This window comes from Poecilia reticulata, chromosome 23 (genome assembly GCF_904066995.2).
Source record: "Poecilia reticulata chromosome 23, P_reticulata-male-v2, whole genome shotgun sequence".
Lineage (NCBI taxonomy): Eukaryota > Metazoa > Chordata > Actinopteri > Cyprinodontiformes > Poeciliidae > Poecilia > Poecilia reticulata.
The window spans coordinates 10535695-10551708 of record NC_088852.1 but is presented as its reverse complement, the minus strand read 5'-3'; the positions used below and the strand labels follow the sequence as shown (position 1 = coordinate 10551708).

At 41.6% G+C, this 16014-nt stretch overlaps 1 protein-coding gene across 4 annotated transcripts in view; it reads left to right on the top strand.

Moving 5' to 3' along the window:
• znf800b (zinc finger protein 800b) overlaps positions 1 to 15569 on the top strand; it is a 31867-nt gene extending 16298 nt beyond the window's left edge. For 3 of the 4 annotated variants that reach the window (XM_081604111.1, XM_081604110.1, XM_081604112.1), the window contains exons 2-12: positions 538 to 640; positions 1808 to 2135; positions 4257 to 4352; positions 5550 to 5693; positions 7906 to 8086; positions 8192 to 8369; positions 8481 to 8643; positions 8850 to 9199; positions 9711 to 10835; positions 12610 to 12721; positions 13641 to 15569. In XM_081604111.1, coding sequence (XP_081460237.1) covers positions 584 to 640; positions 1808 to 2135; positions 4257 to 4352; positions 5550 to 5693; positions 7906 to 8086; positions 8192 to 8369; positions 8481 to 8643; positions 8850 to 9199; positions 9711 to 10835; positions 12610 to 12711 — 2724 coding nt within the window. In that variant the 5' untranslated portion in view covers positions 538 to 583 and the 3' untranslated portion in view covers positions 12712 to 12721; positions 13641 to 15569. The remainder of the gene's footprint in view (positions 1 to 537; positions 641 to 1807; positions 2136 to 4256; positions 4353 to 5549; positions 5694 to 7905; positions 8087 to 8191; positions 8370 to 8480; positions 8644 to 8849; positions 9200 to 9710; positions 10836 to 12609; positions 12722 to 13640) is intronic. The other variant, XM_081604113.1, reaches the window with a different exon arrangement.
• Positions 15570 to 16014: the final 445 nt, after the last annotated feature.

Below are 16014 nucleotides of genomic sequence, written 5' to 3'. Positions count from 1 at the left end.
CATGCTCGATGTCTCTCCATAGTGAATAATTTTCTTTCAAAATGGTCTTCACAGCCTTTCTGCTTCCTCTAACGAAATTTTTAAGCGCCTCATTTTTAGTTTCGTACTCACTGATCAGGGGCAGTCAAGTGCAAAAATCCTTTGATTGCTGACACCACATCTATCATTTTAAACTGCTCTGTATTCACATTTCTTACATTCTTATCAGTCCGACAGAGAAATTAAATATGTGGAAGATGATCTACAAAGGTAGCTCATCTTTTGGTTAGAGTTTTGTTCCATAGTAACAGTTAAATTTGCCTGTTTTTAAAGAATTAATATTGTATGCATTTATGTTAATAGTTTCCCTGTGTCAGGAATTTGCTAAAGAATCCAAATATGATTAAAAACAAAGATCACACACCAGGTTCTGATGTTTTGTGATCCATTTTGGCTCAGCTTTAAGTCACCAGCAGCCATTTTTAAGTTTAGTCACACACCCAGCTGCAGTGGTGTCTAATTCATTAGCTTACATGGACTGTTGTTGCATGGTTACAGGTAAGCTGGTAGTGAACGTGTGGTGCACCAGGCCAGTCTTGGGAGCATGGCGAAGGCCCAGAAATCACCTGGGAGGAAGACTGCTCACTGTCTCCGCAGACAGGTACTGCAAAAAAACAAACAAAAAAAAAACACTCATTACCCTCCTCCTCTTTTCCCACTTAGACTTTCTTGAATCCCTAAATTGGATGAGGTTATGTGCCCTGCCACCTCATGCAAGCACGCGTGTTCGAATGTACGGAGTGACCAAGCGGTACACCGTCTTGTGCTGATGTATTGTAATGTGCCTAATGTGAACTCATTTATCCATTTCCAAGGGCAGCAAGGACACACCGTTAGCTAGACAGACACAGACAGAGAAAATGAGAATAAATTGGTTTGTGGGAAAGAAAAAGATTGAGTGGAAGAGGAGGAAGGTCTGGTTTACAGACACAACAGCACACACGTTAAATCTAAAAAGCTGGAGTGGAGTCACTTATCAGCTCAAGGGTGCCTGTGTATTCTGAAGATAATGGTCCTTCACGAATAGTCAGCTGACTTGATGGCCAGACACGTGGGTACCGTCTATATCCAGGTGTACTGAGCCCATATTTGTCACCAGCAATGTACATTTATGTACCTGGTTGAGATCCTAGGAGATTGAAAAAATTACAAAACTGGCTTTTAGCATTTTCCAAGCTCAGAAAGACAACTTGTATATTTAATAATGACACATTCGCTCTTGCTTATTCTGTTTTCTAATGGAATAAAAAGCGAAAAGTGCAAGCTTTCTAGAATTTGTAGTAGATCTAAATGAACCCAGACACCAAAAGAGCAGTCGATCAGCCTTTTATCGCACAGCCAAGTCAGAAGCCAACTTCAGACATGGCTGTACAAGCATCAAAATTTTCATTTTTGAAATGGAAAATGTTTAAATGCCTTTATAAGCCTTTGTCCAAATCAAAAGTACTCGTACTGTGCCTTGCTGAAAGTATTCTCACCCCCTGTTTTTGTCTAAATTCTCCCAACATGTTTGCGGCAGCACAATACTGGTGAGATACTTTTGAAAGCTGAAAAACTGTTTTCCACCATTGATCTCTATTTAATCTGACTTTGTTTTAGCTATTTTGTGTACCAAAACGGCCGCCTTTACATCTGCAAGTCCGTTATATTGGATCACAAGCAATCCCTCAGATCCTTTGAATGATAACTTTGATTGTGGTGATTTCAGTTGATTTCTTTGTGTATAATTTATTTTTCTTTTCTTCATTTTTGGTCTGGTTTTTCTCAGGGTGGTGGTCAGACAGACATGGAGGAACTTAACGTGGACACTCAGCATCCACCGCAAGACCAGTCCAAGGGCGGAGATCAAATCCTCATTCAAAACTCTCCTCCCGCCGGAAGCTTGTCGGAAAACTGCGAGCACAAGGAAGCTCCGGTGGAGGCCCAGGAAAAGGGCGACACCTCCGCCCAGCCGCAGGCTAAGTCTCTGTGGAAGCCCATTCCCCCTCTGATGCCTGAACCCCACAGGAGCAACGGCTCAGAGACCAGGGACCAGAGCTGCCAGACCGAGGAGCAGGGTCAGCCTCCCATGGCCAATAACGATGGCCATAACACAGGTGCTTCTTTTGATTCTGCACGTCTCGCCACTTTGATTTATTCACCTCCAGGCTAAGGCTGTCCGTCAACCCCCTGTGCAGCCTCGCTGCCGGGGCACCGAATGTAGCCGCTCAAAATAAAGCTGAATGATTTGTTCTCACTGAGAAATTGACTGCTCCGAAGAGGAGCTGTTTTTGGCTCCGAGTGCCGTGACGTGCATGAGAAGTTGGCCAGGGTTATCCAAACACTTAAGAAAGTTTTGTTTGCAGTGGAATTCTTCCTGCCAGGGTTTGCACCCTGTTGAATCAAGCTCCAGTCATATTTAGAGTTTGAACTGACGCTAGTCGTGCTTTGTTGTAATGCTTTGAGCACTCACTGTAAACAGGACTGATCTTTGACCCCCTCTGGGGGGGGTCATGCGGGTTCAGTGACCTGTGCTGCTGGAAGTAAAGCAGTTTAGAAGTAGAGGTGAAGGGGGGGATGGTGAGGAAGACAATGCTCTCTGTCACCCATTTAGTTAAGCTAATTCTCGTCACCTTCTTTCTGGCTTTTCCCCACCATTCTCATTCATGTTTCCAGCCTTTCCAGTCGATGCCTTAGGGGACGTGTCGATGCGTCCGCAGCTTTTCCTCCCCCCTCTCTCACTTTTACCTCATCAAATCAGCTGACACAACTGTGAAATGGATTGAGTCCATGCTGCTTTTCCACTCTGGTTTCATGAATCAACTGCGTCTAACTCTGATCAAGTTGATGGCCATGAGGGAGGCGCCGACTGACCCAGGCTGACCCAGTTTTAACTTGCGTCACTGTAACGTTCAACAGACACATTGGCCACAACACACCTCTTTACTGTTGCAAACGATCGCCTGCAGTCGTCGCATATAAAAGCCGGTGTGACAAGCTTTTAAATGTTAACCGCGTTACAATTTACCTGCTAATGAGGAGCCATCTCCTGGTGAAACCCGTCTGATTTGATCTGCAGATTTTGAATACAATACGAGCAGATGTAAAAATAACTTAAAAAATCGTACTTTCAGTTATTTCTGTTGGGTGCATTGGCGACATCATGATGCATGTATGCGAGAACAGTTACTGTAAAACGGCATTTTAATGTCATTTTGAATCAAAGGCTTTTTAAGATGTTTTAATCACAAACCGGAGTCTCACAGACGGAGGTTGAACGCTCAGAGGGGCAAACTGAGGACTATTGCTGAGCACGTCAACCTTCCTGTTGTCTGCTTTGAGTCTCACTCCCTCTCATTATCACTCGGCATAGATAAAGTGCTAGCAACGTCTTGATTCAGCAACAACTTTGACAAGAGTGTTGTTGCAACTGTGAGACGCGAGTGCTTGGAAACGGCAGAGAAAGATCAGACATTAGAGTTGCCAACCGGCCCATCAACCTGAACGTCCACTGATACGAGTAGCCAGTTGGTTTCTCAGTGCAACTTTAGCAGGTTGTTGTATGACGTTGTATTTTTTATTTTTTTTCTCCTTTTATTTTGTATTAAATATTTTGAAACATTAACAGTAAAAATTGGACTTTTATGTAAAAATGGCATCACAATTATTACCTTTTGGTTTCCTCTCAGATTTCAAGATTTGTAACAAAGCATGTCAATAAATAATAATAATAAAAAAAGATTCTTCTTCAGGACTTCTGCTTCCTACTTGACCCTTAACTTTGTTGCGATTCAGGTCACCAGTGAACGAGGACACGTCCTTTGGGATGCGTCTCTGATTTCGTCAGATTAAGTGACAATAAGATGCTGTGGTCTGTCTTGAACCAAAAGGACAGATGACGTGTTCTTCATTAACCCAACTGAGTGAAGGTTTTCATTTTCCTCGTGCGATGCATTTGATCTTCTGTAGGGGATCCAGATTTTACTTTGAAGAAAGATGTCCTCCTTTATCTTTGCCTTTAAGAGCATGTGTGGTGTTGGTGTGTTAGGCGGTAATAAGGTCAGAATGAATCACTGTCCTGTACAGATCTCATTGTGTGGGCTCTTTTCAGCACACAGTAATTTACCTCGTCACAGCAGACCTCTTCTCTTGCGATGCTGTAGTTCTCCAAGATGGCCACACTCTTATACAATTAGGAGCTGACTTTGATATAATGCTGTGTCTTTCTCTCTGTCTAGGTTTGTGTGCTGAGCCTGGCGATCCCCCTCTGCTCCAGCAGCCTCTGCAGACCTCCAAGTCTGGGATTCAGCAGATAATTGAATGCTTCCGATCTGGTATGCGTCTCTGTTTTCTTGTCGTTTCCTCCTCCTCCTCCTTTCTACCTCTCTAGCTCTAGCTTCTTATCATTATTTTTAATGTGTGTGTCCTGTTTTTTTTGTTTTTTTCCTTTGGGTTGTTCATTGATGCGTTGTGATTAAAACCCTCATTATTAAGAGCTGGATTTAAACAAAAGGAAGACACAGTTGATGTTCTTTCTGGATTATTTTGTATTCATTTTTTAAAGCATTTTTTTTGTTCGTTTGATTAAATATTAATTCTATTTGAAGTGTAACTAAAAAACTATTATTAACTATATTTTCTTTTAGATCTGCACTGCTCTGAAGTTTTAGCCCAATTTAATACATCTGACTTTTGTAATTCTTTGAACAGCATACCTGATTTTAACAGACTTTTTATTTGAACTTTTTCCCAGGATTAAACAACCAATATTTCTTTAACCTTAAACGCTGTTTGTCCTTAGTGTGGCTGTTTTTGATTTGACTATAATTCCTGGATTTGCCTGCGTCTGTGTTTAAACGTATAATTTGCACAACCTGATGGAAATATTCTGCATCCTGGTACTGTAAAATGTGCTTTTTAAAACTGCTATAAGAACTCTGGTTCAATCTGAGTTGGTTACAAACCACTTTAATCAGAAAGCTGACGGCAGTGACATAAAGAGTGGAAAGGGGCTCTTTTTATGCAAATTAAACACTTTAAAACAAGAGAAACCAGGGAAAAGAGAAGAAAGATTGATTAGAATCAGGATGATTTCATTTCTTTTTTTTTTCCTCCTATGAAACAAATTCCACAGATGGGACAAAAATACCCCTGACATTTATTACTTCACCACTTAGGTTTAGCAAAGCAAACCAGTCAACAGAGGTTTTAAAATTTTTTTTTTTTTTTTTCATCAAGTAAAAGAAGGGAAAAAATGAAATCATGATCCAAGCAATCACAAAGCATCACAACGGCTATTTTGTTGCACCGTAATTCAAATCATCATTTAAAAAAAAAAAGACTTGATCACTACCAATCTCCTTTCAAAGTATGAGAAATGCCAAAAACATTATTGCAGACCTTTCTTAGCAAAGGTCCAGGCGGGTTTGCCATTTTCTCCTGGAAGATCGCATTAAAATGGATAATGAGGTACAGAAAGATCCATCTGCTCACTGTTTTTCCCTTCTTTTTTTTTTCCTCTTTACTTGCAGGCACCAACCAGCTCAGAAGCATGCTACTGAGGGAGGTAGACACCATCTTTGAGTGTAAACTGTGTCGTAGTCTGTTCAGAGGCCTCCCGAACCTCATCACGCACAAAGAGTACTACTGCTTATCACGGCTACCTGAATCTGACGGTGGGTAACGCAACACATGCTATACCAAAAACCCATTAGCAAACAGAATCATGGAGACCAAGAGGCTCTGCTTAAAAATCCCCCACAACTTGATCCTTGATCTTTCTGCAGAGTTAAATCATATTAAAAGTTGGAGTTGGAGCTCCAATTCAATGGTTTTAATCAATTGTATTAATTATCGATAAATGTGGTTGAGTTGATGGCGTATGTAATTTGTAAGGGACTGTCAACTTGCAGATATCCACTGAGGCAAAGGACTCACGCGCAAATCATCCTCGATCCAGTTTCAAAACCCTAAAGTAAAAGCACAAGACATCAAAAAGCCTGAATGTCCTCTTGTTGTGAAAATCAGCAGAGAGAACAAGCGAAGGCTACATCGATTAATTTCTGCTTGCTAAAGACGACGTAAACATCTGAAAGTGTCCCACAGATCAGCTACATTTGTCTCGATTTCATCTATGTCGTTGTGAACTCTGAAGTTTGCACAAACACTCTCTGTCTTCACAGTCTCCTTGGACTTCTTCGCGTTTTACTTCAGTATTCTGTCACTCCAAGGATCCCTCACTCGCTTTCATGCCATCTGTCTCCTAATTACGATTCCCGTCCTTGCGCTTTCATATAGAAGCACAGGCACACAATGGCATCTTCTCTCCTTTGAACGTTTATTACACAAAGGCCAACTTTCCCCTCCATCAGACAGACTGTAATTTGTCAGTGTTTGAGCTTTTTTCAAACTCTAATTAGCTGAGTGTGTTTCCATGTTTCCACTCTTAACTCCGGGGGATGAAAAAGTCTGTAAAACTCTTGATATCATTTCTGTAACTCTTCCCCTCCTAGAAGGGAAAGCAATCCCAACAAAAGGAAGTCGATAAATTTTGCTCAGTTTTCTCCACCTTACCAATTACTGCTGTATGAACCTTCTCCATCCTAATGCGATCATCATCTGCCTGGGGTTGTAATGATGTTTCCTCTGCATAAGTAGCTCGGTTTTTTTCCCCCCACCCCTCAATAAAGCGCTTATAGCTTTGGGTTGGATGTGTATTGTATTATTAAATGACCTAATTGCTGCCGTTTTCATCTTTGATATTCTGAGCATTGATCGTTTGCGGTTGCGGCAAAGTTTTGCTTCCCCGAAACACTTGGATTTGTCTCACCTGTCGCATTGCAACCCGACAGTCTGAACAGATGAGTCTTCTGCCTCTTCGTTTGCATTTGAGAGTTTTTCGCGCTAATGATGCTTAATGGAAAAATGATTATATGTGCTGTAGAGAAGGGAATCTCTCCATGATTAAAAATATTTACCAAAACAGACTGAGCAACATGAAGACATGTTTTTTTGTTGCTTCTGACAGTCGCATCAACAGCAGCAATATTTAATGTTGTTTTGTTTTTTCCCCCCTTTTACCATCGTTTAGTTATTAAGCAGAAAGTTGAAGACAGGACTTATTATGTTGCCTGTTTTGATTTTAAAGCTTTCATCTGATTCCGATGTATGAGCTCAGATTTGAAATGAATGGCTGCTGCTTCAGTTTCTTTATTTTTGTCTGTTCGGCGGTATGCCAAATTATTCATACCCCTTAAATTTTTAAAATATTGTCAGACATAATTCTATATATTTAAACACAGTGATTATATATGGGAGAAACATGAATATACATTTATCTTAACCATTCCATAGTAGCGTTGACTGGAGGGTTTCTTTTTAATTATCCTGAATCTGCGTCTTGCTGTGGGGGTGCAAAACAAAAAACAAAAAAAAAATGGGTCAAATCATCATCCTTCTTCCTGTTAACTTTGTGGAGCTTTGCTGCTACGGGAAGCCGTAGGGAAGCGGGTGGCATGGCGGTAAAAGCTTGGTTCTTTCACCGCCGTACGTCACAGTGGTCATGATATATATTCACTGAAATGTTCAGTGTTGGTTTAATCTAACCTGAGGACGTTTTGTCGCTTGTTTCCCGTGTTCCCTGCGTGGTTATGGATTTCTTTTTGACATTAGCTTTGTTCTTGCCACTCTTAGGCACATGTGAAGTTTGTGGAGAGCATTACTGTTCCGACCCCAGCTTTGACAATCACACATAAAATAACCACAACTGAAAAACAAATGCCTATTTAATACATTAGGTTTGTGTGTGTGGTTACTTATAGCATTATGTTGTAACAAACCTATCCCTGAACTCCGTTTGAAGTAATGGACGATGATTTTCTCTGACAGGCTCTTCTGGTGATGACCGACAGAGTGTAGCCATGAAGGATTTACTGGACGCTATTTATCCCAGAGCTGACCGGCCCGACTACGTGGTTCGATTAGAGCCCATCCAGACCACCAACAAGGCGGTGTTCCAGTACCTCACCACAGAGGAGGAGCTGGCCAGATTTCCGTCACACACAACCAGGTACGTTTTTATTAAAACAAGGGACAAACACGTTGCATTTAAATTCACAAACGGAATGTATTTTATTGACTTAAGTCACTCGTTTGTGTTTGTTGTTCATCACAGTGCCAGAGAGAGTCCTGTTGCTTGGGAAGGAGAGACTATGGAGGGCGTGGAAAACAATCCAGACAGTCAGCCAAATGCACCTGAGAGCCACGACAGTCCAGGGCCGAAGACATGGGAGGCCGACGATGAGGCGAAAGAGGAACAGCCAAAGCCTGAAGACGAGGGCTCCAATAGTGGGGTAGGTTGTAAATTTGTTGTTAAACGATTCTTTTTTAACTTTTTTTTTATATATACAAGGTCTGTCTTGCTTTTGGTACAAAGTATGTCTTTACTTTTCCTGACCGTCCAGGTTGAAGATGTGACCATTTCCTGTTGTCTCTGTGGCCAAGACTTTAACTCCCGTCGGAGTATCAGGCGCCACTGCCGCAAAATGCACCAGACTAAACTGGAGGAGCTCCGTAAGTTCACGGAGACGCGCACAGTTCCTACAAGCCTGCTCTCTATGGTGAAAGGTAGGAAACTATACAAGTGAACAGAAATGAGTTCTGCAACATATCAGTTCAAAGAACTAGCTCATTAGAAAAAAACCAACATGTTTTCTTGTCCAGTTTCAGGTCTTTAGCTGAAGAGATGCAGTTTCTAGATAACCTGTGTGCTTTTTGCTTGAAAAACAATAAATGATCGGTCTGAATAGATGTGTATCTCGGTGTTGTTGAAGGCCGACCAAGGACTCTCAGTACGCCAACTGGAAAGTCCTGCCCAGTGTGCCTGAAAACCTTCGCCACCAAAGCCAACGTGCGGCGGCACTTTGACGAGGTGCACCGGGGTCTACGGAGGGACACCATCACACCGAACATCGCATCAAGGCCGGGCCAGCCCTTCTCACTGGAGGTCACACCACCCAAGAAGAGCAGCAATTCCTCCCCAACACGTGCCCACAGCTCCAAGACCACGCCTGTGAACTCTAAAGCCCCCGCCTCAAACCAAGCCCAAGGGAAACCTCAGAGTAAGCAGACGAACTCGGCCTCATGTCGATGCACCCTGTGCAAGAGGAACTACAGCTCCCAGGTTGGTGGATCGACTCTATCGCTTTGTTTTCACTGATTATCAAATGTACTTTGGTTCTGAAAGCATTTTCAGTGCTTTCTGGTAATATTCACATCCCTTGAACCTTTTTTTGTGACATTACAACCACAAACCATCCATGTTATTTGAATATTGTGTGGCATCCCAATGCAAAGTAGGATGTTGAAAGGTGGAATGAAAATGGTCAATGGTTTTCAAAATATATAACAAACTAAAAACATGTGGCATATTGTTAGCCAGTAGATCTGTGTGTTAGATAGAAACGCTGCTAATAGAAACAGTAGGAATGGATTAAATTTAGCAGATTCTGCTTTATGAAATTCCCCAAACTCACTCCGATTGCACGAAGAAGCATCATTTTTAAAAGGATTCGATTCTATCGCATGAAAAGGGGAAACACAAGTATCCAGGTTTGTGGTTGTAATGTGAAATGTGTCGGGTGAGATTTTCAGGTGGTGTGTTCTAAAAAAAGCCCATTGTTTGTTCTTTTTAGCTTATGTTAAAGAGACACATGCGCATCGTGCACAAGATTTACAGCGTCAAAAGTAACAAGTCTGGTGGCACGCCGTCTCCTGCTGCTAGTGCGAGCAGCACTAATGTTAGCCTTAGCAACAACTTAAGAGTGAAGGAGGAAGCAATGGAGCCGTCGGACGAAGACGACGACGTTGACAGCAGCCCTGCTCCGTCTCCCTCTAACAGCAACGGGACAGCGAAAGGCGTTCCACAAGCTGTTCTGAAGGTGAAGGAGGAGGAGTCACCATCCAGTCCGAAGGTACCTTCATCCACATCTTCATCCTCGTCCCGTGGAGGGAGCACATACACAAACATGGCAGCCAAACTAAGCAAGTTGTCAGTCAGCTTTGACTTCAAGCAGCTCTTCTGCAAGCTGTGCAAACGACAGTTCAGCTCTCGTCAGAACCTAACAAAGCACATTGAACTGCACACGGACGGCAACGACATCTTCATCAAGTTCTACCGCTGCCCTCTGTGTCGCTACGAGTCGCGCCGCAAACGCGACGTCCTGCGCCACGTGACGGTCGTCCACAAGAAGTCGTCGCAGTACCTGGCGAAGATCATGCCCAAACTGGAGAGCAGGGCGGTGAAGAGGCTGGCGGAGGCGGTCCTGAACAGCACCAAGAGGACAGGCGGCAGCGTCAAAGAGGAGATGAACGGGCGTCACATGTCGTCGTCGTCGTCCTCCTCCACCTCCTCCTCTCCGTCGCCTCCAATCACCCGCAAACAAGAAGCCTCCACGTCTGCCTCGGCCGCCACTTCGGCCTCCGCCTCCGCCCCGCCTGCCGCCCCCATCACCAGGAAGCAGCAGGAGCTTTCATCTCCGGTCCCGACTCCCTCCCCGCCCGTCACCCGCAAGCAGGAGAGACAGCAGACGGCTCACCAGTCCCGCCCCGTCAGCCCTCCTCTGACCCGGCGCAGCGAGAAACACTCGCTCTCTCGCAGCGCCTCCTCCTCGACTCCGTCCAGTAACCAAACCCCACACACCCGGCGACACGACGCCCAATCAGAGAGCAGCCCCGTGACGTCGTCCACTGAAGTCAAAGTGACGAAGAATTTCTCTCTCCATGCTTGTGACCAGTGTGGGCGAGCGTTTGCTAAGAAGGTAGGGATTTTAATTAGCCAAATTAATTGGTTCTAAAGAAGAACTTTTTTTTTTTTCTTTTTTACAATGAGGTCAGACAGAAAAGATGCATGAAGATGTAAAGAGCTAAGATTTAGTCATTAAGCAGCTGTGGCTAACTGATGGAAATCTTTGTTTTTTCACAAACTTGACTACACTTTTATTTAGATTTTTTTCTGTCGAGTCTGGCTTCCTCCTAATTCTAGTAAAAAATATTAGAGCATAACAGTTTAACTATTCTTTGCGTCAAAAAGGTTTGCGCAAGTGACACATTTTAATGTCTTGTGCGATTGAACCAAAATAAAACATTTATCAGTCCCTCCAGGATGTTAATGTTTTTTTTTTTGTGACTGTTGCAGCATAAAACTACTAATTTTATCACACTTCTTTTCAAAATGTTGCCATCAGAGTTGCACATTTTTTTGGACCGTAACATGGTCTTATATGATAGTTCGTGCAAAATTAGCAATTTGTGAGTAAATTTGCATCAATAGTTGCGATCGCAACATTGCAGCATCCTAGAAGGACTGATTTATTGACTCATTAAATACTTTAAAGAAGAGATTCAAAAACTAGAGAGAAACTTTTAGAGTACCCAAGAAGTTCAAGCAAGTGCCAGGAGTCTCTTCGCACTCAGGAATGGCAGCAGGTACGGGCAAGTGTTCCTACGCACAATCGCTACATCTGGTGTCAACAAGGGCAGCAAAAAGCCTCGACTCCAATGAAAACCTGCTGTCACGCTGGAAGCACCAGCATTCGTCTGTAGTGAAGATATTATCTCCAGGGAGTTTTCCAAAAACGAATTGCGTTGAAGAGAAAAGGCGGACGCTTTGCATGCAGGAGAGGTCTGTCATGTGCTGGAATGACTTCTGGTCCAAGGGAGAGTTGCTTTGCCTCAATTTGCCTAAAACACTCCCCTAAATAAAGAATGGAGCCAGAAATCCTACCGGGGCCAATTTGCCCAACAAACCAGAAACAACACTGTGATGAGCAATGTTTTGCTTTTTGTTTTGTTTTTGTTTTTTTTTCAGCATGATGGAGCATCATGCCACAAGACAGCAGTGACAAACTGGTTTAGGGATCAAAATGCTAAAGGTTTGGCTCTGTGGTTTTTAACCCCATTTAGCCCCAACATGTCCTCAGCTCTCAAAAATGGTAGTGGACCGAAAAGGTCCTATTAAACAAAAAAAAGAAAAAAAGCAACTTATCCATCAGATGTGCCCTGGTCAGCTTTTTAAAATTGCTTTTATGAATGTGCATTCAATGGGGCTTTGGCATCCTTGTGTGTTGAGTAGGTGCTGCTGCTGAGAATAGAGAGACCAGCTTATTTGTTTTGCAGGACAGAACGGCATTGTATCCCATTTTATATCAATTTAATTGGCTGTGGGGCCAGCAGAAGAAGGGGTTGACCCTGGGTGCCATTCATGTGAGGACCGCCACTGGTTTATTTTTTTAAAGAAAAAAAGTTAAAATGCTGAAGCAGGAAACTTTGTGGAAAAACAAGGTTGCCGCCAGTCTTTAAACTGTTGTGTGTGTAAAATCCCCTAAATTATGTAAGCTTGACATTTATTGGTTCCAACAATCTGCCAATGATGGGGTATAAACCAATCTTAATTGTTACATCTCTGTAACGGCGCGTTCACACCAAATGCGTTTTGCGCGAACGCACCTTAAGTATAGACTTTGATTCATTTTCTGCTTCCTCTTTAATTCTTTTTTTAATTAATTAATTTTTTTTTTCTCATTTTGAATCCAGTTGTACCTGGAGTCTCACAAGCGAAGCCATCGAAACGCCACGGTGGGAGCAGCGAGCAGGAGGAAAGGAGTCAGCACGCGCTCCAAATCTCTGGTCTGGTGAGACGCGCAGTGTAAGAGTACAGCGCTCGCCTCTATCACGCCGACTCTTCTCCGTTCCCGTCCCGTTTTCCGGTCTCCTCCTTGTCTTTGTTCTCCCCCACCCCCCCCGCCCCCCCCCCCCTCCCCCTTCTCCTGCCCTCACGGCGTATGTGCAATCAGAAACCACTAAGTAAGGCTGAAATGTTGTGCACCTCAGCAAATTCTCCAAAGTCTGCCCTTTTAAGATGTTGCTTACCGCAAGTTTTGTGTGTGGCGAAAGTAAGCTTTGATTCTGTCTGTGCAGAAGACGACTCCCTTTGGTGGAGTGAGGAAGCCATTAATCAGCACACTGACCAGCTGGTTCCTCAGTTCTTTATTTACTTGTTTGTGTGTCGCCCTGCTTCTCTCTGCTCACTAAAAATGCCAACATGTTTCTGTTCAGGCTTTTAAATCTATGTCTTTATTAGAGGTTACTATTTTCATGACATTAAAACTTCAATCTTCCTGTTTTTATTGGGATTTTATTAAATAGATCCACACAAAGAAGTGCACAAAAATGAAAGACTCATTTGGATTCAGCTTACTACTGATAAAAGATTTTTTTTTTTTTAAACAGATCTTTAAAATAAATAAGAGCAACATGTTTTCCAATACATCGGCTGTGGAGGCTGATTATGTCAAATTAGGGAATTTCTTGTTTAGATCTATGAGTATTCGTGTCTTAGACTGACCTAGTCAAAGCCCAGAGCTGAATCCAATGAGAAAACCTCCGATTTTCATTTGAACATTTAAGAGTCACAATGTACAAAATTACTTTGAAGTTTTTGCTTATATTGCGAAGAAGCATAAAAAGGTTCAAAGCTGTAACTTTGGTTCAACTTTAACTCCTGCAAATTTCATCGTTTTTTTTTTTGTTTTTTTTTTCCCTTCTTCTCTCATTTCGACTCGCAGATCGCCACGAACGAAGAACAGAGAGCCACAAACAGCCACACGGCAAATCAAAACATTTAACTGGAAAACTGAGACCACTGGAGGAAGTAACAAGGAAGACCGGGAAACGTGAAGGAAGAAACGAAAGCGGAGCTTTACAGAAGAGAATAGTTGCATATGAACCAAAAAAAAACAAAACAAAAAAACAAAAAAAGCTGTTGTAAACTGACGATATGTAGTTTCATAATGAAGCCAGACAGCCTGCTGCTATCTACACAGAGACTCCAATCTGCTGTACATATACATATCTGTATTTACTCATGTAAATACGGAGCTATATACAGACCACAGATATCTACTGCTTTGCTTCTATTATCCTGCATTTAGCAAGTTGCTGAAGGTAGACTGCGTGAATGAGTGAGAACGAGGACACCAGAAGAAACTGGATGTCTGGGCTCGGCCCGGTTACAGATGAAAGCTATTTTTTTGAATTCTTTTAAAAATGAAGAATATTATAACTTAATCTTCCTCGGCTGAACTATGCCTCGTTAAAGGGTATTCCACTGGCATCTCCAATCAGTTCCTCGTTTACAGTCTGACTTTTTTTTTTTTTCTCTTCTTTTTTTTGGGAAGTGTGAAAGATGTACATTTCCAACCCTCGTTTATTTTCCAAATGAGTTATCTACTGTTGTTCTCTCAAACTAGCCAAGATGAACTTACCTTGAATATGAACTTGTTTAAAATATCAAATTGTCCCCCTTATGAAACAAACCCCAGTCTTTCTTATTTTAGACAATATGCTAAGACCTTATTGTCTGATCGAGCTTTAGTGCGACTCTGAAGGTTAAGTCCATTTCTTCAGATGGTGTGAAACTTTAAATAATGTATAAAAGGACAGAGCTACAGTGAGACTGAGGGTTAAAAAAAAAAGATATTTTAATTTGTAACAGGTTACAGTCTTACTGCTGTAGTTTTTTTTTAAGACATTAACTGGAAGAATTTACTTTCTGACTGCCTTTATATTGACTTTATGTCCTTCCACAGCCCTATTATGACACGCTGTTATGTTACCTTACATCCTCAGTGCCTAAGAGCTGGTCTGGGTGAGCTGCAGAAAGCAAAACCATCCCTGACTGAAAGGCCTCCACAAATCTCTACACTGGAGCATTTTTACATCAATCTGTCTGATCTTAGTTTTTAACCTTTTACCAACGTAATATGTTTATTTTTTACTGGTTTGTGCATTGTTTTGCTTCTAAAAATGTGTTTCTGTGAGTCCAACCGTTGCGATTGTTAGACAGCGACTCCTAAAGGTAGTCTTTGAGACACTGGGAAAAGTTTGGAGGGAAGGAATGAAGAAGACCAAGAGGAGAGGAGGAAAGTGAGGAAGACCAAATGTAGATACGTCTTAATGTTCAAACTGTAAGCCATGAAAAAGAACAAAAAGCAGAAACAAAGAAAGACCAACCTTTATTTTTGTAACGACAAAGGCTTCTGCGGCAGACATACTGTGTATCAACTCATCCATGCCGGATGGTATAAATAATAGCTATAATAGATAACGAACTTATTTACTAGTTTTTATATTTTGTTTTGTTTTGTTGTTTTTTGCCCAGATGTTTCTGACATGTCTGAGCCGTGAGCATGTCATTCTACAGCAGGTTTAAGTTGCTCACTTGTTACTTGTTTTGTTTTTATTTCTTTTTTTTTTAACTGCTTGTTAAAACATGAGAGCACAAAAACATGATTCAGAGGGGTTTAGTTCATGTATGTTTCTTTGTTTTTTGTTTTTGTCCTGAAGTTTTGTTCATCATATGTTGTGATATGTTAAGCTTTTTCCTCTAGAGACCACCAGAAGTAGAAAAGCCTTTTCAGATGTGACCAGAATGTTAAAAGCCACTATTTAATAAATAAAAACATACTACTCAAAATCCCCTGAGTGGATTTATACATGTTTTTGTGTTTTTGTATTAGTCTTTTTTTTTTATTTTTTATCATGAATTATTGAATTTCGTCAACTCATTAGGGCCCCCTACCGGTCTGGAGGGCCAAAAAGAAATTTAAAAACTAGCAAATGCGCTTCAATAAATTAGAATATTGGAACATTAAAGTTAATAATTCAATTTGAAATATGAATACAATTTAGTGAATGACATAGATAATGATATTCCTAAGAAAGTATTGCATAAGACCAACAAAGTGTAAAAAATGATTTATTTCTTTAGTTGAATTGAAACTACCATTTACAAATTCACGAGACTCATCTGTATGAAAAAACGTTATGCGGCCGTAGTTTAGATTTTTTTTTTATCTGCCCTGAATGTTGAGAATATAATCCAAGTTAATTGGATTCTGCCAAATCTGATCAACTCAAATGTAATTGTTTAATGCGTGT